The following is a 20,000-nucleotide window of genomic DNA, read 5'->3' on the forward strand; positions in this document are numbered from 1 at the left end:
GAGGCTGAGAGAGAGAGAGAGAGAGAGAGAGGCTGAGAGAGAGAGAGAGAGAGGGGCTGAGAGAGAGAGAGAGAGAGAGAGGCTGAGAGAGAGAGAGAGAGAGAGAGAGAGAGAGGGAGAGAGAGGCTGAGAGAGAGAGAGAGAGAGAGGCTGAGAGAGAGAGGGAGAGAGAGGCTGAGAGAGAGAGGGAGGGGGAGAGGGACTGACCCACAAACATCATGAGGACCCAGACCAGGTGCACGGCCAGGTTCCTCTCTCTGGCGTACGGGTGCAGCAGGTAGAGCATGACGGGAGAGATGATGAAGAAGAAGAAGCTGCTCACCTGCAGGAGACCAGAGATGTTAGACATTTAGTTATTAAAAAGGGGGCGGGACTAAAGCTTATCATATTCTGTTAAGATAAATAGGACTGTGCTACTGAGATAAAGTATCACACAGAACCATGAGGGGGCCATCTGGAACCGAGCATGGTTCTCCAGAGTGATGCCAGAGAAGAACCATTTCTGGTTTCACAAAGAACCTTTCAAACCATAGGGTTATCTACAGAACCATTTCCTTAAAGAGTTCTTCAAAGAACCTATAAAGGTGTCTCAAAGAACCTTCAAAACAAGGTTCTTTAAGGCACCATTTCTGGTTCCACAAAGAACCTTTCAAACCAGGGTTCTTTAAAGAACCATTTCCTGAAAGAGTTCTTCAAAGAACCTGCAATGATGCCTCAAATGAAAGAATGGTTCTCCAGGTGAACCACAACGCCCTTTAAAGGCCCCTTGCAGAACCTTTCCTTGTCCGTGGTTCTCACCGTGTTGAAGTACTCCACGACGTGTTCAGAGTGTCGGTAGTTTTCTTCACACCAGTCGACCTCTGAACTCTCGTAGGAGAAAACTCCTGCCATCTTTTCACTGGAGAAGAAACCTGTCAGTCAAAGGGGGGGGGGGGGGTTGTAAGAAAGTTGTATAGATTTGTGTGTTTAGGTGGTTTGTGTAAATCAGTTTGCAGAGCCGTGTATATATTCATATTACTAACATGTGTTAATGATAGTAAACAGGAGAACACAGGTCACGTGACCTGATTCAATATTGGGCTTGTGAGTACATCGGAGAAACATAATTACAGGATTATTCTGTTGATTTATGCCACGAGGACATACTTCACTCACTACTCATCCCAGTAGTTACACTCAGTCACTACAGGAACACCAACAGGAATGTTGTGTGATTTCATAGTTTTAAAACACCCGTTTTAGGATAGAAAAGATTTATGAAAGTCAAATTAATTCTTAACCCTCCTGTTGCCTTCAAATGTATAACATCTTTTACCCTTTTTGACCACAGCAGTTAAAACCTCCAGAAAATGATTAGAATTAATATTGTTTCCCAAGTTTGAGTGTCAGGTACTTTACGTTTGTTTGTTGACTACCTAAATATCCCTTTAAAAATAAAAAAGTTGATATTTCTTATATGTTTTACACAGTGAAAAGCAGCCTGTGTTCAAATTGACCCCAAAGAACACCGATGCGTTGTGTACGGGACACTGAAAACATAACATGTGAATTTTATGTTTTCCCAGTTGTCCCCTATAAATTAGGAAAAGTCATGAAATATGAAGCAAAAAAACAATAATGTAAATAAATTTTTTAGAGATGTCAAACAGTGAATGGGGTCAAATTGACCCCAAAGGTAACAAGAGGGATAAAACCTTGATAGTTTATGGTCTAATACAGAAGCTGATGTTGTCTCACCTCCCATGCTGCGCGTCTCAGCCGTCAGTCCGACACTGCTGCTCCGCTGCAGGAGGTGGGACAGGTGTCGAGCCGGTAGCGCGAGCCTGTGACGTCACACACGAACATCTCCGGGCCAACAAGTCCAACAGGGGGGGGGGGGCATTCTTATGTAAAAATGTTAAAAAGGTAAAAACTCTACTCTAATAAACTCGAATAGAGACACTTGGAGGAAAAAGTACTTTAATTAAAATTAAAATGGCCTACATGTAATGAATCAGAACATTCTTCTATAAATAAACACATAAGGAAGGGCATGGAACCGACTGGTTCTAGAAACAGGTAACACAGGTGGCTTCAGGACTTCTCTAGAAAAGAGGTTCAGCCGGTCCACCTGCTGCGGCTGCCTCGGGACAACATAGGCGATGGAAATTTCAAAATAAAAGCATTAGCGCTCCCGAGCGTGCGAAAGAGCCGGTTTGGCGTGTGTGCATGCTTTTATTTTGAAAGGTGAACGTTTTGTATGATATTAAATTATATTAACACTATTAAACATTTTGGAAAATGTACTCGGATGTTTTATAAGTAGCAATACCATGTTCTGAGTTTTATAATAGCTTTGATTTCACTGGTTTTCACTTTTTGAATAATTATATGTATTCACACTGGCATAAATTAAACTGTTTATTTATTTTATAATATATTTTCCTTTGAAAAATAAGGTTTCTTTATTAAAAAAAGAAAAAAATAAAAGAGAATATTCAGAGTTGTAAATACCTTTTATTTATTCATATAAAAACAAATATTGATTGACTGAGGGAATTACATTGATTTACAAAATCAACCGCACATAAAAAAAATTAAAAGAATAATATAAGATTAATAATGAGTGACATTTTTTTAATGAATGTAGATATATTTTATATTTTACTGATGAAAGCAACAAATCCAGTGCAAAAAGTCCTTGAGGTAAAAATATGAAAATATATTTCTTTGACTGAGGTGATGGAATAGCAATAATGATATCAGTAATAAAAATCATGACTTTTTAAGTGAGGTCTCTGTCGATGTCTTTGATTGGTCTAGAGCAGGTTCGTTATACAGTCAATATATTAAAAAATGTCAATTACTTGATTTCTTTCTGTTGTCTTAATCACAGTGTGGACATCGCTCCTCGAGAACAACTTCTGGGAAAATATGAACACTGAAGACACCAAAACGCAATCTGTAACTTTAACTTTGAGTCATTCTTTGGGGACAATAACATCTCAAAGACGGATATTGTTGCTCCCACTCAGAACAACGATGGAACCCAATGATGGAACCCAACGATGGAACCCAACGATGGAACCCAATGATGGAACCCAACGATGAAACCCAATGATGGAACCCAACGATAAAACCCAACGATGGAACCCAACGATGGAACCCAACGATGGAACCCAACGATGAAACCCAACGATGGAACCCAATGATGGAACCCAATGATGAAACCCAACGATGGAACCCAACGATGGAACCCAACGATGGAACCCAATGATGAAACCCAACGATGGAACCCAACGATGAAACCCAACGATGGAACCCAACGATGAAACCCAACGATGGAACCCAACGATGGAACCCAACGATGGAACCCAACGATGGAACCCAATGATGAAACCCAACGATGGAACCCAACGATGGAACCCAACGATGGAACCCAACGATGGAACCCAACGATGGAACCCAACGATGAAACCCAACGATGGAACCCAACGATGAAACCCAACGATGAAACCCAACGATGGAACCCAACGATGGAACCCAACGATGGAACCCAATGATGAAACCCAACGATGGAACCCAACGATGAAACCCAACGATGGAACCCAACGATGGAACCCAACGATGGAACCCAACGATGAAACCCAACGATGGAACCCAACAATGGAACCCAACGATGAAACCCAACGATGGAACCCAACGATGGAACCCAACGATGGAACCCAACGATGAAACCCAACGATGGAACCCAACGATGGAACCCAACGATGAAACCCAACGATGAAACCCGACGATGGAACCCAACGATGGAACCCAATGATGGAACCCGAGCCGCTCTTAACAACGATGTTGTCTGTTCTACAAACAATGCTCACGTGTCTCAGCTTCACACACTTCCCATTATGTCGAAGACCTCACAAGGAACCGCAAGGAATTTTCCGGTCGTTTCTTGAGCACACGGTGGGCGCCGCCACTCAACACACAGAACCCTCAACGGACTCAAAGTTCACCGACAGACCACGAGACCCTCCTCAGATCTTCTCCACGTAGTTTCCGGGGAAGAGACCTTCCTTTCCTTGAATCCTGCCGGTCCACCAGCCCGATGGATCTGAGGATAAGTAGAGATAAATATCACGAAAACATAGAGAACAGTAAAGGTTCTTAAAGGGTCCTTTGAAAGGTTTTATGGAACCAGAAATGGTGCCTTAAAGAACCATTTTTTAAGGTTGTTTGAAACACCTTTATAGGTTCTTTGAAGAACTCTTTAAGGAAATGGTTCTCTAAAGAACCCTAGTTTGAAAGGTTCTCTGTGGAACCAGAAATGGTTCTCCTATGGCATCCCTCTGAAGAACCATATTCGGTTCCAGATGCCCCCTTATGGTTCTGTGTGAACCCGATCGATACATTTAGAGCTACACTGATGGGTTTATATATTGATCCGTGTTCCCACCGTCGTTGAGGAGCTCGAACACGTCGTTGACCTCGAAGCTGATCTCGTCCGTGTCCTGGCCGGCGTACTGGTACAGGGCCCGGCAGCGGGGGCCCTGAGGCTGAGGCCGAGGCTTGGGGGCCGGAGGAGGTCGCTGGCTGATGCTCCTCTTCCTCTGCTTCCTGTTACACAAGAGAGGTCAATAAAAGAGTTCAGAGACGGACTCGTAGAGGTTCGTTCAGTCAAACCACAGAGAACGTTTTAAAAATGTTAAATGCAGTGTGTATTAGTGTGTATCAGTGTATTTGTGGGGCACAGGTGCAACTGACAGGTGTAATGATGTATGGCTGACACACCTGAGGGAGACCAGGACAACAGACATCTTTGTCAGTTGTGAACTGTAATTAAACAGAACCTCCCCGAGCTCTCTTTTAAAAAATTCTTTACACAACAAACAAGTACAATACCACGAATGCCCTCCAGGAGAGTCTGTAGATTATCCCCCATATTTAAGGGAGTTGCTCTCGGTTGCCTTGTACTTATTAACACTAAACAAACCACTTAGTTAGAGGCACAAACTTCAGGTTTCTTTCTCTCACAATGAAACTCGTTCTCTGGTTCTCAGCAAGTCGAGCCTCACCCTGAGCGGACAAATCAAGAGTCATGTGACTCATCAGTTCCTCCCACACGAGCACTGATCCTCCTTTTCCATATCTCAAGGGGGTTCCATCCCCCTTTCCATATCTCATTGGGTTTACATATCTTACGGGGGTTCCATCCCCCCTTCCATATCTCACAGGAGTTCCATCCCCCCTTTCCATAGCTCATATTCTCTCTCCTTACCCGGACATGCCCTGGTCCGGCACATTGAGGAAGTCCATGTTCCCCTGGTGGGCTTGTTGGTGGTCCTGGACTCTGGGGGTCCTCTGGGAGCCCAGTTTGGGCGGCGCCGTGCTGGGAGGCCGCCCGTGTTTGTGCGGCGAGGAATGCGTGACGTTTGATGGCTGGTTGGGGAGCGCTCTGGAGACGTGGGCCGCTCCATTGTGACACCCTATGGAGCCAGACAAGTGTAATGAAAGTAAAGATTAAACCCAAAACAACCTCCCAGAAACATGAAGATCACAGAAACATGAATATCATCTTAAACTTGTTAAATTCTGCCGTCGGTTTGCTTGTGGGAGTATTCATTTAACAATGAAATAAAGGGATAGTTGTTCAACTTAACAATGAAATAAAGGGATAGTTCTTCAACTTAACAATGAAATAAAGTGATAGTTCTTCAACTTAACAATGAAATAAAGGGATAGTTGTTGAACTTAACAATGAAATAAAGGGATAGTTGTTAAACTTAACAATGAAATAAAGTGATAGTTGTTGAACTTAACAATGAAATAAAGTGATAGTTGTTGAACTTAACAATGAAATAAAGGGATAGTTCTTCAACTTAACAATGAAATAAAGTGATAGTTCTTCAACTTAACAATGAAATAAAGGGATAGTTGTTGAACTTAACAATGAAATAAAGTGATAGTTCTTCAACTTAACAATGAAATAAAGTGATTGTTCTTCAACTTAACAATGAAATAAAGTGATAGTTGTTAAACTTAACAATGAAATAAAGTGATAGTTGTTGAACTTAACAATGAAATAAAGTGATAGTTCTTCAACTTAACAATGAAATAAAGTGATTGTTCTTCAACTTAACAATGAAATAAAGTGATAGTTCTTCAACTTAACAATGAAATAAAGTGATAGTTCTTCAACTTAACAATGAAATAAAGTGATTGTTCTTCAACTTAACAATGAAATAAAGTGATAGTTGTTAAACTTAACAATGAAATAAAGTGATAGTTGTTGAACTTAACAATGAAATAAAGTGATAGTTCTTCAACTTAACAATGAAATAAAGTGATTGTTCTTCAACTTAACAATGAAATAAAGTGATAGTTCTTCAACTTAACAATGAAATAAAGTAATAGTTCTTCAACTTAACAATGAAATAAAGTGATTGTTCTTCAACTTAACAATGAAATAAAGGGATAGTTGTTAAACTTAACAATGAAATAAAGTGATAGTTGTTGAACTTAACAATGAAATAAAGTGATAGTTCTTCAACTTAACAATGAAATAAAGTGATTGTTCTTCAACTTAACAATGAAATAAAGTGATAGTTCTTCAACTTAACAATGAAATAAAGGGATAGTTGTTAAACTTAACAATGAAATAAAGGGATAGTTGTGACTTTACCGCGGCTGGACACATTATTTCTTCCTCCGCCTTGAGGCTGTGCCGCGCTCCTCCTGCTCGGCTCTGAGGAACGTTAACACTCAAATCAACAACTTTCATCTTTTATTCCAGAAACTCAACGTTTGTCTGTAAAGTTTTCCATGTCAGAATTTTAATGTAATGATCTTATTTATTAATTCGTGATGATTTGAACTCACTGGAGGACTTGGGTAGACCGTCCCCCACTGTGATGGCGAGGGTCTTCCCTCCAGGCTTGAGCTGGGCCAGGTCCCCTTGGCCCCTCTGGAAGACCACCACCCTGCAGCCGCCTCCGCCCCAGCCCTCCTTCTTCACCCTGAACTCCAACCTGAGGGGCAACGGCGTGTTCAGTGAATCCTGTTTGAGTGGAACACCTGATATACACGTTAGCTTGTATGCTAAACGGATTGTAGGCCAATGCAGGACCGGCGGCGGAGATAAATATCCGGTTTGGGTTCCCCGTCGATTTCCCGTTATCCGTCGGTTCCCCGTTACCCGTTACCCGTTGGTTCCCTTTTACCCGTTGGTTCACCGTTACCGGTCGGTTCACCGTTACCTGTAGGTTTCCTTTTACCCATAGGTTCCCCGTTACCCGTCGGTTCCCCGTTATCCATCGGTTCCCCGTTATCCATCGGTTCACCGTTACCCATAGGTTCCCCGTTACCCGTCGGTTCCCCGTTATCCATCGGTTCCCCGTTATCCATCGGTTCACCGTTACCGGTCGGTTCACCGTTACCTGTAGGTTTCCTTTTACCCATAGGTTCCCCGTTACCCGTCGGTTCCCCGTTATCCATCGGTTCCCCGTTACCCGTCGGTTACCCGTTACCCGTTGGTTCCCTTTTACCCGTTGGTTCACCGTTACCGGTCGGTTCACCGTTACCTGAAGGTTCCCTTTTACCCGTAGGTTCCCCGTTACCCGTCGGTTCCCCGTTATCCGTCGGTTCCCCGTTACCCGCCGGTTCCCCGTTACCTGTCGGTGAAGGAGATGGTCAGTTTCCTCTTGGTCACGTCCTCGTGGCGCTTCAACAGCAGACTGAGGAACTCGGTCTTGAAGTTGGACTCCAGCAGGCTGTCGTACTGGGACTCGTGGAGGATGAAGAAGTCGTCCTGTCTCGTGCTGGAGGGAAGCAAAAAGAGACCAGTAAGAGCTCCGGAGGAGAGGAAGCTCGTTAGGAAGTGCTGAGGAGAGGAAGCTCGTTAGGAGGTGCTGAGGAGAGGAAGCTCGTTAAGAGGTCCTGAGGAGAGGAAGCTCGTTAGGAGGTGCTGAGGAGAGGAAGCTCGTTAAGAGGTCCTGAGGAGAGGAAGCTCGTTAGGAGGTGCTGAGGAGAGGAAGCTCGTTAAGAGGTCCTGAGGCCGGACACAGTGGTTGACCCACCTGAGAGAGACGCCGGTGATGCCTTCAAACTCCAGTTTCCTCTTCAGCACTTCCTTTATCTGTCCTTTCTCGGGTCCTTTCTTCACCTTCTCTCGACCAATCAGATAGATGCCCTTGGGGGTAAGGATCAGGTCTCTCTTGATGGACTGTGAGGATTTTAAAAAACCCTGAAAAGTAAGAACTTTGGAGAAGTCTCACAAATAACAGTTTTAAAGGCTTTCAGTCAGAGTAGATCAGCTGAAGGTTATTTACGATGTTTATTTGTTTGTTGTTAAAAAAAGAAAAATGTATCGGCACGTCATTTAAAAGTGCTTTAAACTGTAACTTTATGTACAATTATAAAAAAATATATAAAAATCGAGTATAGCCCCTTTAAGTAAAAATTGCAATAATACAAAAGCTTATTATTTTATTTCAAAAGGTTAATTACAACATTTATTTTGTTTGTTGTATCAGCATGTGGAAAAAAATATATTTATATAATCTACATATAACAATATATAAAAATATACATTATAAATATATTTTTTATATTTTTGAATATTTAATAATATACAATACAATATATATATATATTAATAGCCAGATGGAAATGCAACTGTGAATTTAAAATATAATTAAATAAATAAAATAAATAAATAAATTTTAAGTACAATAATTGTTTTAAAAATATATATTATAACCCCTTAAGTAAAATTTGCAATAACACAAAAGCTTATCAAGAGATCGTTATTGGTAATGTTTAAATAACTTTCTACTATTGTCCAGGTGAAGCTAATTTGAACTACATTATAAATTGTTAAATAATTATATTAACATGCAATATATTTTATAAATTCATCATGTTCATCATTTTCTCTCTTATCGTCTAGTTTTAAAGGCTTTCAGTCATTTTCTCGTGGGTCACATTTTTACAATAAAAAACTTAAACCGAAGCTTAAGCTTCACCTTGAACCTGCGATCGAACTTGTTGACGGAATCGGCGAAGTCGACGCGTTCCCTCTTGGAGAGGAACTGCCGGAGCTCGGGCCGCTGCTCCAGGCCCAGGTAGTCGCCCACGAAGTTCCTGTTGATGCTGTTCCTCCTGCGCTCCTTGGAGTCGTGCAGGATGTCGGAGGCTGTGACGGAAAAAACATTCAAACCATCGCAGCACCAACACTTTGAAGAGCGTCGGCCATTCAGTCTGAGACTCACCCAGCAGGGGCGTCTGTAGGACTCACAGACCGGGGGGCCAAGCCCCAAAGGGGGTGGGGGCTAAGCCCCAAGGGGAGCGCCAGGGTTGGCTATGTTCTTTTGGGGGGGCCCCAGATATCCATGGTTAGATTTTGAATTCAGGGTCATAGTAAAATGTTATGCTCATTTGGATTTTATCACTGTGAAAAAGATGAACTAGTTCAGTGTCAAATATACCATTCAAGAGAGAACATTATATATATATATATATATATATATATATATATATACCTGTATATATATAAAGAATGGAGAGATGTCAATAGTTATTTCTTGTATTTCTAATTCACTCGTTCACTGGACACAGTTTATAAGTTTCCGTTTATTTGCCTCAAGCACAGCTGAATGTTATGGGGTAACAATCGTAAATAACTACCGATATATTATATAAAATGATATACAGTATATATTGTCACATTCTGTAACTACCTGGACTTGCAGGTTCACTCTGTGCATCATTTACTTTGAGCTAACCTCAGGCTGTCTTTGTTGAGAGATGTGACTTGGCAGAGTGAGAAAGCCTCCCAAGGTCCTAGTGCCCGTGGATTATGTCGTTACCTGTGGTGCACCTGGAGGTTGAAGCCTGAGACTCACCCTCCTCTCTCATCTGCTCATACTTCTTTCTGGCGATGTATCTTCTCCAGGATTTCTGAATGATCCGGGCGAACGAGTCAAACTTCCTCTCCCTCATTTCCTCCAGCAGGAAAAGCTGCGGAGCATCGGGAAGGAGGAAGGAGGAAGGAGGAAGAAGGAAGGAGGAAGGAGGAGGGAGGAAGGAGGAAGGAGGAAGGACTTTATTATCATCATCTTTCATTTAAATGTAAAGTAAATGTATTTGATGACAGTCCAGCACTAGTACATAATAAGTAGATGTAAATCAGTTGAGTTAATGACAGCCCACCACTGATCAATAGAACCCAGACAGCTCCGACTGAAGTCCATAATAACTTTGTTACCGATTCAGGGTTCTTGACGAAGACCTTGGTGTGCCCCATCTGGTACTGGTCGTTGTCCATGTTGACGGAGCGGAGGAGGTGGAGGACCCCCTGCTGCTCCGGACCCCCCCAACACGGCCACGTCTCCGCCGTCAGGATCGCGTACCTGGACACAACGAGAGTCCGTTTCCAACCCGAGACAAAGATGCTCCTAAAATAACAACAATAACAATAATATCAACAATAACAATAATAACAGAAATAACTCACCTCTTCAGAAACTTAGTGAAGACTCTGCGGTACGCGAAGCCAGCTCTTCTCACGCGGATGTTCTCCCGCAGTCCGAGATATTCCACCTGATGCCTCCCTCTGAAAACAGATGGTCAAATATATATATATATATATATATATTAAAAAATCTATTTTTATTTATTATTATAATATATATATAATAGTATATATAAATATATAATAATAAATACAAATATACAATATAAATAGACTTGGTCTATTTTAATATTTAATAATATATATTATATTTTAATAGCCAGATGAAAATGCCGCCGTGAATAAAAGATAAAATAATGTAAAATATTTAACAAATATTTTAAAAATTTAAAATAGAAGAAGAGGGGAGAAGAAGAAGAAGAAGATGCTGACCTGCTCTCCTCCCAGTCTTTGGGCCTCTTGGTCTCGTTGGGTTTGATGCAGCGGATGTAGTGCGGAGTGCATTTCATCAGCGTCTTCACAAGGTCGTTGGCTTGACTCTGGAGGAGCACACAGAGGCAGGAGGTCACGGCCTGAAGGTCCTTAAGGTCACGGCCTGAGGTTGTTACGGTCAATGTGAGGTCACAACCTAAAGGTTGTTAAGGTCAGAGTGATATCACAACCTAAAGGTCGTTAAGGTCAGTGTGAGGTCACTCCCTCAAGGTCACGGTTAACATCCCTTTGAAGGCTCACCTTGATCTTGGAGCTGGCGGTGGTCGGACGGCTTTTCTTATCTGTGTTCAGGTTTTCGGGGAACAAGCCACAGATGAAGTTACTGTTGAGACAAATTCCAAAAGATCTTTATTAAACATGAGAGACAAGCGACCCCCTGCTGGGCCTCAGAGCCCAGATGACAGAAAACTAAAGTTTCTCGTCGTTGTGACTCCTCGGCGTTCACATCGTCCTGTAATGTGTCTAAAATCCAAACAAGCTGACGTGTGTGTGTGGTGCAGCAATACGGCTGGAGACGTTCTGTTGGGTCCATAAAGACGAGCAACACGTTCACCTTGGTTATCAAAGCCGACGGGGACTTAAAACACGTTGACTGCAACAAGAAACAAGTTTCTGAGTTTCTGAGGCTTACTGTTCGCTGCTCTGCATGAGCTCTATGAGGTCGGGGAACAGCACGTCCCGGTTCCGCTCACAGAAGCCGGCGATATTGTACGACACCTGAGACGACATTATTACATATGCCGGAACACGTTATTGATTAGTAGGAGAATTAATTAAATTAAATGAATTAAATTAAATTTTTAAAAATCACAAAAAATTACAAACGTTAAAAATCAAAAAAAATTACAATATTACAATATTTAAAACGTTAACAAAATTATTGAAATTATTAAAATGATAGTAAATAAATAAAGATTTTAAAAAATTAAAAAATTACACAAATTAAAATGTTTTGAAATGTTAAAATAATTACAAAAATGTAAAACAATCACAGTAAATAAATAAAATAAATAATTTCTTTATATTATATATTTCTGCTGCTGCAAAGTCAGTGTGACATCTATTTCTCGTGTTCCCACCTTGCCGGCGTAGTGATGGATGACGAAGCCGGAGTTCCAGCTGTTGAAGTGCTCGTGCGTTCCCACCGCGGCCTGCAGCTTCTGCAGCAGAGTGCCGTCGGCACCTTCTCCTTTGGCGTGCATGGTGGCGCACACGTCGTCCAGCACGCTCATGATGCCGGGAGGGTTCTGCAGCGGAGGATGGAGGAGGAATTATTCTACGATAAACAATCACCACTTGAAACTGATTTGACCTGAAAAAAGAGATTTATAATCTCAATGAGTTTCAACTGGTTAAAACATATAGGATAGAGAGTCATTATTTGGTGTTGAGATGATAATACAGCAAGAACATACTCACAATGTTTTATTCAACATACAGAGAAAACCATTAAAGTCAGAAAAAAACACTTCAATTGTCGATGTTTCACAAAAATAAAATGGAAAAGCACACTTGCTTCCTTTTTTTGATCTACTTTAAATTGATCCTGTAGCCTGTGTTTAATGTGTTTTTGTTTTACTGTTTACATTTTTTTATTAATTGTTTTCATTTTTAATTATTACTTTTTTTATTGTATTATTTTTATTTTTATATATTTTTTACTTTTTTATTAATTAATTAATTAATTCATATCTTTTTTTATTTGTTAGTTAATCTCTCTTTGAGGGCGATGCAGTGAAGAGATTACCAGTTTATTTTCAATGAGGTCGCACACGATCTTGTTGTTGAAGTAGTCGATGGGAGTCCACTTGATGCCCTCCTGGACGTACTCCTCCTGAAGAGAAGCACGCGGGAAGAAAAGACATTTTCAAATATTCCCAAAGATACTCAGCGTGAATCAGGAAGTCCCGCCTCTCCGTCTAGCAGCTCAGCGTCGAGGAAACCAACAACAAAGACTCACCTGCTCGGCCTTCAGCGTCAGCTCAATGAAGATCTGTTGCAGCTTCTCGTTGACGAAGTTGATGCAGAACTGCTCGAAGCCATTTTTCTGAAAAAAATCACATCGTCAGCACAAAAAAACAAACTGAGCTGCACCACACAGAACAATGAAGGTTCTTAAAGGGTTCTTTAAAAGGCTTTGTGGTTCTAGGAAGGTAGAACCATCGCCTACTGAAGAACCATTCTTTATTTGAGACTCCTTTATAGGTTCTTTGAATCACTCTTTATGGAAATGGTTCTTTCAAGAACCCTGGTTTGAAAGGTTCTTTGAGGAACCAGAAATGGTGCCTTAAAGAACCATTCTTTGAAGGTTCTTTGAGACACCTTATAGGTTATTTGAAGAACTCTTGAAAGAAAAGGTTAGAAATGGTTCTCCTGTGGCATCACTCTGAAGAACCATGTTCTGGTCCCAGATGGTACCTTCATGGTTCTCTGTGCATCTGTAAAACTAACATCTGTAATTTCCTCATCCAGACTGTAAATATCATGGAAGTTATCAGCAGACTCACCTGGAAGATCTCAAAGCCGTAAATGTCGAGGACTCCGATACTGAACTCTTCGTGCGGTTTCTGGATGGCTTTATTGATGGCCTGGAGGAGACATGAGGGAACAGACATGACCAATCGATCTCGTGGGAGGAGGACGCTCTGCTCTCCTCCCGAGGGAGAAGGCTGCCTACCTCCACCAGGTGGTTGAAGACTCTGGCGTAGAGGGCCTTGGCCAGGGCGTCTCTGGTGTAGGTGGCCTGCTCCTGGTTCAGGGTCACGTTGATGGACTCGTTCTTCCCCGCCCACTTTGACTCCATCTTCCGGCCGGTCAGCTTGTCCTGCAGGCGGCCGGGATCGATGCCCAGCAGGTAGGCGGGGAAGGCGAGCACTGGAGGAAAGAAAACGCAAATATACGAGACGCAAAGTATATTACCAAATAACTACGATTCATTTGAGCGTCACACACGGCCCGGAGGATGTATCTGAACACAGTCTGCAGGAGCTTAGATTGTACACTCCTAGAGAGAATCATCTAGAACCGGGGGGTCAAACTCATGTTCACCATGGGCCACATAAGCATCATGGCCGCCTCTTAAAGGGCCAGTGTACCAGAAACATATAAACCTATAAACTACTCAATCACATTGTCAAATAACTCTTTGCATTGGATTATTGTTTATTTGAGTGTAGAAATATCGTACATAAGACCATTCCTCTTATATTATAACATAAATCCATTCAATTTGAAACCTTTAGAATTAAAGCACAGGATATCTTTCTTACATTTCTTTAAGAAAAGGTGATCGCGTGTCTTTCAAGCCGTCAGGGGGCCACATACAATAATGTGGGGCCTTGTGTTTGACACCTGTGGTCTAGAATATTAATTATCTCCTGTGTTTAGGGAATCCTCCACCCAACAACAAATGAGGTGGTGCAGAATATCAATTATCAGCCACGTCCGCCACGGGAGTCCTTTGTCTCATTTACTCACATCCCTATGGAGGGAGCGGGGCTTTGTGAGGACGTCAGGTGGGAATATTTGTGCACCTGCATGGATGAGTGAATCCATGTGTGTGTGTGTGTGTGTGTCACTCACAGTCGGTGCTCTCCACCTGCCCGTAGTTGCCGGCCTCGATGAAGCTGATGTTTCCCAGGTGGAGGATGCCGGCCACGATCTGCAGGACCTGAGCCTGGACGTCTGCTGGGATCCCGATCACCTGCATGGCTTCCTGGAGGGACCGAGACGGCATTCAGGGGACATTCTTCAAAGTTTTTATAAAACATGATCCTCTGTTGGATTGGCACTGTTTCAATGAATCCCAAACTGCTGTGTGTGGAGCAGAAACTCCAATACAAGCACACATCCTAACGGCTGAGGTCGATCTCGGGGTCATGGGTCAATAGCCCTGTATACTGTGCAGCCCTGAGCTGCAGCCGGCATCACATCTACAGGTCATTCAGATTGTTTCACTTGAAGAATTGAATGTATCTGAAAGAAGCAGAGGTTGGAAAAGGCCCAGACGATATCTAGCGCCCCCCAGAGGGCTCCAGTAGCATGCACATGTACCATCGTCTCTCTGAAGTCGTTGCTGTCGTTGGTCCCGTCCACCTTGTAGGTCCCAGACTGGTTGAGGTAGCAGTAGTAGTCCGGGGTCATGATACCCAGGCCCTCCTTCTGCTGCTCGTTGGCGCCCTCTATCATCTGGAAGACAGCGGTGCAGATAGACGGTCAACACCAATCCCCAAAGGCACCGACGATATGAATAGTTCCATTACATCAACATGGAGTGACTTCTCTCTCTCTCTCTCTCCGGCCTCTGACCTGATAGTAAATGTGGAAGTTCCTCTCGTTCTCGTTCTGGCTCACCACCCTCGTCTTCTCCAGGAGGAAGTTTGAGATTTTCCCGCCGTCCGGTTCTCCTCCTCTGCTGAACTGAATCTCAAAGTATTTCCCCTGGAGGATGTAAAACACCACAGGTCACACAGGCTGTACGGTCGGCAGAGGAGTCTCCCCTCATGCTGAAGCCTTATTAAACAATGAATACATGAGTATTAATATGGCTTTAAGACCACTCAACGTTCACCAGAGACAGCAGATGTGGTGTGTCAGTGTGACCTTGAGGCCTCATGACCTCACTGAGGAGACGACGTGAGGAAACACCATCATCACAGACTCATAACTACATCTCTACATTGCCTTTTTATAAACCCTTATGTCTCCGGATACTTTGAAATCACTCAACGTGTCGTCTTCAGATCGATAATATATGAGGTTAACATAAACTGTATTAGTTTAATTTACAAGTAATCAGAGTTGAGTCGTTGGTATCTTGATCAGGTGTGGACCATGTTACTCACAAAGCGACTGGAGTTGTTGTTGCGGACGGTCTTGGCGTTGCCGAAGGCTTCCAGCAGAGGGTTGGACTGCAGGATGATGTCCTTGACGTGCTGTTGCACACGAGACAGAGTTACACACCTGAAGAGCACCGGACGCTCAGAGCAATGCTTCTCCAACACACTGAACATAAAGGTTCTTAAATGGTTCTTTAAAAGGCGTTGTGGTTATACGAAGAACATCACGTACTGGAGAACCATTTTGGAAACGGTGCCTTAAAAACACTTTTTTAAAGGTTCTTTAGACACCTTTACAGGTTCTTTGGAGAACACTTTAAGTACATGGTTCTTTAAGGAACCCTGGTTTGAAAGGTTCTTTGTGGAACCAGAAATGGTTCTTCTATGGCATCACTCTGGAGAACCATATTCAGTTCCTTATAGCACCTTCATGGTTCTGTGTGTATTTATTAATATCAAGGGTACACCACAGAAACAAGGCTGAGGACTCTCACTCGTCTCTTTTAGACTCGGATGTCTGACTCTTTTTTATATCGTTAAATGTTCTTCGTTGTTGTTGTTAGCAGTTTTTTTCACTTTATTACTTTATTACTATTATCATTACTACTCCAATGGACAAGAGAGAAACGTACTTTCAGATCTCCTCTACGTTTGTGACAATACGGATGACTTTGACTTTGAGAACCTCGCACCTGAACCTTGGATCCTCCTCCGGATACCTTGGAGACGTAACCCATGATGTATTTGGCCGCCACCGTCTTCCCGGCGCCGCTCTCGCCGCTGCGACCACGAAAAGACCCGAAACGTTACTCTAACTACTCTGACACGAACAGAGTCCACAGAACCGGTGAGCAACGAGGCTGCTCACCTGATGATGACGCACTGGTTCTCCGCGTCGATCATCATGTTCCTGTACATGGTGTCCGACAGGGCGTAGATGTGGGGGGGATTCTCGTATTGGGCCTAAACAAAGACAAAAGGAAGATTAACATTTTTTTTGACTGTCTTTTATTTGATACGGGACAGAGCACATGAATAAAAACATTTCTTTAAATGTGACAGAGTTTTTTTGTGTATAGTTGAAGGCACTTCAGGGGGTACGTGAGAATTCTCTAAAATATATTTAAAATTAGCATCCATTCATAAGTTTTCTTATTATATTTTCTACTTATGTCTGTCTTTTCTTTATTTGTATTTATTTGATTTGTATTATTCTTTTTCTATTCATTTATTTTTCTGTCATTTGAAATGTTTTGTCTCGTTCTTCAGAAAAAAAACAAATAAATGATTTTTTTAAAAATTAAGAATTAGCAGCCCTTCAAAAAATCCTTTAAATTGTTATCCAATACATATTCAATAGCATATAGAAGTCTAAGCTCAGAAACTGAATTGTATTTATTCTATTATTTATTCTATCAAGAGGTTATTTTTCATTCCCAGATGTCATAAAATAAACGTAAAAACATAAGATTACATTTACAATGTTTGTACAATATTTACGTCTTTCAAAGGGTGGAAGAACAATTAAGTGAGAATAGTGATTATCCTCTTCGACATCGTCAAGTATTAAGACATGCAACACAGAGGCTCACAACTTCAACACACACACAGCAAATGGAGTAAACAACAATAACAACAACAACAAGGTGAACCCCGACATCACCGCGAGACGGTGTACTCACGGCTCCTTGGTACAGGTCGATCTCCCGGTCGGTGAAGTACGGCATCTGTTTGAACGGGTTGACCGATATCAACACGGAACCGATGTAAGTCTGAGGGGAACGTTCAGGAACACTGGGACAAACGAGCTCCTTGAATCACGGCAACACACAACTTCTAAAACAACACGTATCTTGTTTCTTTGGACAAATAAGTACATAAAAAATAAAAAAATACAAAGATTTATAGACGCAACAAATTCAATTAAAACACTTTTTATCATTAAATTGATTTATTAAAGCCCCACTATGTAGTTTTTCCCTTTTAGCGCCCCCTTCAGGTTTTTAGGTATTTAACGTTTACTTCAGTGTCGTAAATACCCAGTGACGATAGATGCAGCCTCGCATACACTTGTATTGAGTTGGGATCATGTGTTGTCCTGTATTATAATATTATTATTATTATTATTTGTACGTGTCACGGGTTATAAAAGGTGACGAGGGGGAGGTGACGAGAGGGTTTTTTTGTTTGGAGCGCGCTGACAGGCGGCGGACTCAGAACGGCAGCAACCCGGCGACTGTTTCTCTTTTGGATTCATACCAACGGGCGGGATCACGAATAGAAGACTGCGCAGGAACACTGAACTGGGTCAGCACCGACCGGACCAGGGTGAAGGAGCGCCACGTTTCCGCCTGGTCGGTCAGCTGTTTGCCGGCTTTTCTTTTGGGGGGTGCGCGTGCAGTCATTTACTTTTGTTTTGGGGGACTGCAAATGTGGAGTACGTGTGATCGAATACAATATTGTTGACAACACCAAAAAGCTACATAAAAAAGCTTCCCTTATACTGGAGCTGCGAGCGTGGAGTGGCACTTTATGACATTGCGTAATCACTGCCAGAAAGCAGGTCTTAGTCCATCCGCCCCGGAGCGGGCGGCTCCAGAACCCTACATAGCGGAGTTATTTCCCCACAGACCCCCGATGGCGGAGCCGCACATCGCCATATTAAAAGTCATTGTAGCGGCACAATTTTTTTCAAGCTGTTATTTTAAGGTACAAAAGTTACATAGTGTTGCTTTAATGTCTTTCTCCTCAACCTTGCATACGGACACGCGTACAGACTGTTAACAGTCAGGTGAGGTCTGGGAGAACTTTCTTTTGTCTCATAAAAAGAACAAATTATGATTATGATGATCAAGCCTATGCCAATTTTCTTTAAAAAATAAAATAAAAACACATTTAAATAAACACAAGGTGAATGCTTAACATTAATTTAGAGATTTTGAATCCTTTTTGCTGTTTTGTCCGTACATCTTTAACTCACGTTAGCAAAAATGTGCTAATTAGCATGAAGTGTAGCTGAATTTGATGGGAATATCATATGACCTTTGCAGGTACTTTCCCATAATTAATAAGTCATTTTGATCGAATGAAAGCACAAGATTAAGAGTCAAAGGATCACCAACATGATGACTATTCACCCGGTGGGGACATGAATGTGCGGACCAAGATCTTCACTCAAAACCCTGAACGTCCACCTCGTGGTGGCGCTTGATAAAACAGCCTCTATGAACTTTGAATGTGGAACCAAATGTCTTCACTAATCCATCACGAAGTTGAGAGAAGACATCGAGACGAGACATCGGCATCTGGACGATGTCCGTTGGTCTGGCTGAAGAATCACAAACTACTTATGTGGAGGGGGAAATACTCAGACCACGAGTCCACCGTGACGTATTTACAACAACTCTAAAGTTGCTTTTATTCATCCAGAAAATGACTAACGAGGAGTTAATGATTGATGATCCACCGAAACTCTTTCTGAGCATGACATCATGACGTGGGGCAGCACTGCAGGTTTATTTGAGGTGCCATCATCTTGTGATGTGAACTTTGTTTCCTGACTCTAATTCGGGTTGAGATGTTCTTCAGCCTGAGAAGACGGAAGTGAGCGGTTGAGTCATACAGCGAATGCAGAAGAGGAAGAGGGCCTTCATCGTGTTCCTGCCCTTGTTTGGAAGGTTGTTTGAATGTATTGCTGTCGTTCACCTGCAGATCAGATGTTTTAGGACTTTGACATGAATGTAAATGGCTCAGGAATTCTCTTTCATTTCTTTTTGTTCCAGTGCCTTTAAGTTGAGGCATGAGGTCGAGATCTGAGTCACATTCCTGACTCATCATCCTAAACCTCATGTCCCACAAACACTATTATTACTATTATTACAAACATGGTGCCAATTGGTTGCCCTTGTAGTTAATCTAGCTCATGTCCCAGCAGCTAAATGGCTAAATTTCGTATATTTGTGACTACCACTTAATTTTAAGACCGTCCAGAAATAAAAAAAGAAAGATAACTAAATGAAACATTTAAATTCAGCTTGTGGTAGATACAAATATGAAGTCGTCCATGTATCTCTTCTTCAGGTTGTCCACGATGGCGTCCTCGGTGATCTTGGACAGCAGCACCATGTCGTCCACACCGCTCTGCTTCACGTTCTGACTCTGCCAGTGGTACTTCGCCTGAGGCGCAGAAGAGAGAGAGAGAGAGAGAGAGAATTAATAGAATG

At 42.2% G+C, this 20,000-nt stretch overlaps 2 protein-coding genes across 3 annotated transcripts in view; both read right to left on the reverse strand.

Annotated features, from left to right (window-relative positions):
- The window catches only part of acer1 (alkaline ceramidase 1), an 8,724-nt gene extending 6,369 nt beyond the window's left edge, over positions 1-2,355 (reverse strand). The window contains exons 1-3 of the mRNA XM_056414947.1: positions 1,738-2,355; positions 799-911; positions 208-322 (exon numbers count right to left, since the gene is read on the reverse strand). Coding sequence (XP_056270922.1) covers positions 208-322; positions 799-911; positions 1,738-1,744 — 235 coding nt within the window. The 5' untranslated portion in view covers positions 1,745-2,355. The remainder of the gene's footprint in view (positions 1-207; positions 323-798; positions 912-1,737) is intronic.
- A 121-nt stretch (positions 2,356-2,476) lies between these two features.
- Positions 2,477-20,000, reverse strand: part of myo1f (myosin IF) — a 20,644-nt gene continuing 3,120 nt past the window's right edge. The window contains exons 2-28 of one of the 2 annotated variants that reach the window (XM_056414938.1): positions 19,825-19,953; positions 17,460-17,549; positions 16,646-16,740; positions 16,470-16,557; positions 15,784-15,873; positions 15,248-15,379; positions 14,993-15,127; positions 14,522-14,654; positions 13,617-13,813; positions 13,447-13,527; positions 12,900-12,986; positions 12,687-12,773; positions 12,019-12,186; positions 11,571-11,656; positions 11,180-11,261; positions 10,880-10,986; positions 10,490-10,588; positions 10,241-10,385; positions 9,879-9,993; positions 9,000-9,169; positions 8,052-8,164; positions 7,647-7,793; positions 6,856-7,004; positions 6,659-6,721; positions 5,255-5,462; positions 4,433-4,593; positions 2,477-4,090 (exon numbers count right to left, since the gene is read on the reverse strand). In XM_056414938.1, the coding sequence (XP_056270913.1) occupies positions 4,014-4,090; positions 4,433-4,593; positions 5,255-5,462; positions 6,659-6,721; positions 6,856-7,004; positions 7,647-7,793; positions 8,052-8,164; positions 9,000-9,169; positions 9,879-9,993; positions 10,241-10,385; positions 10,490-10,588; positions 10,880-10,986; positions 11,180-11,261; positions 11,571-11,656; positions 12,019-12,186; positions 12,687-12,773; positions 12,900-12,986; positions 13,447-13,527; positions 13,617-13,813; positions 14,522-14,654; positions 14,993-15,127; positions 15,248-15,379; positions 15,784-15,873; positions 16,470-16,557; positions 16,646-16,740; positions 17,460-17,549; positions 19,825-19,953 (3,234 nt within the window). In that variant the 3' untranslated portion in view covers positions 2,477-4,013. Of the gene's footprint in view, positions 4,091-4,432; positions 4,594-5,254; positions 5,463-6,658; positions 6,722-6,855; positions 7,005-7,646; positions 7,794-8,051; positions 8,198-8,999; positions 9,170-9,878; positions 9,994-10,240; positions 10,386-10,489; positions 10,589-10,879; positions 10,987-11,179; positions 11,262-11,570; positions 11,657-12,018; positions 12,187-12,686; positions 12,774-12,899; positions 12,987-13,446; positions 13,528-13,616; positions 13,814-14,521; positions 14,655-14,992; positions 15,128-15,247; positions 15,380-15,783; positions 15,874-16,469; positions 16,558-16,645; positions 16,741-17,459; positions 17,550-19,824; positions 19,954-20,000 lie in introns of both variants that reach the window. The other variant, XM_056414937.1, reaches the window with a different exon arrangement.

This window comes from Pseudoliparis swirei, chromosome 5 (genome assembly GCF_029220125.1).
Source record: "Pseudoliparis swirei isolate HS2019 ecotype Mariana Trench chromosome 5, NWPU_hadal_v1, whole genome shotgun sequence".
Taxonomy (NCBI): domain Eukaryota; kingdom Metazoa; phylum Chordata; class Actinopteri; order Perciformes; family Liparidae; genus Pseudoliparis; species Pseudoliparis swirei.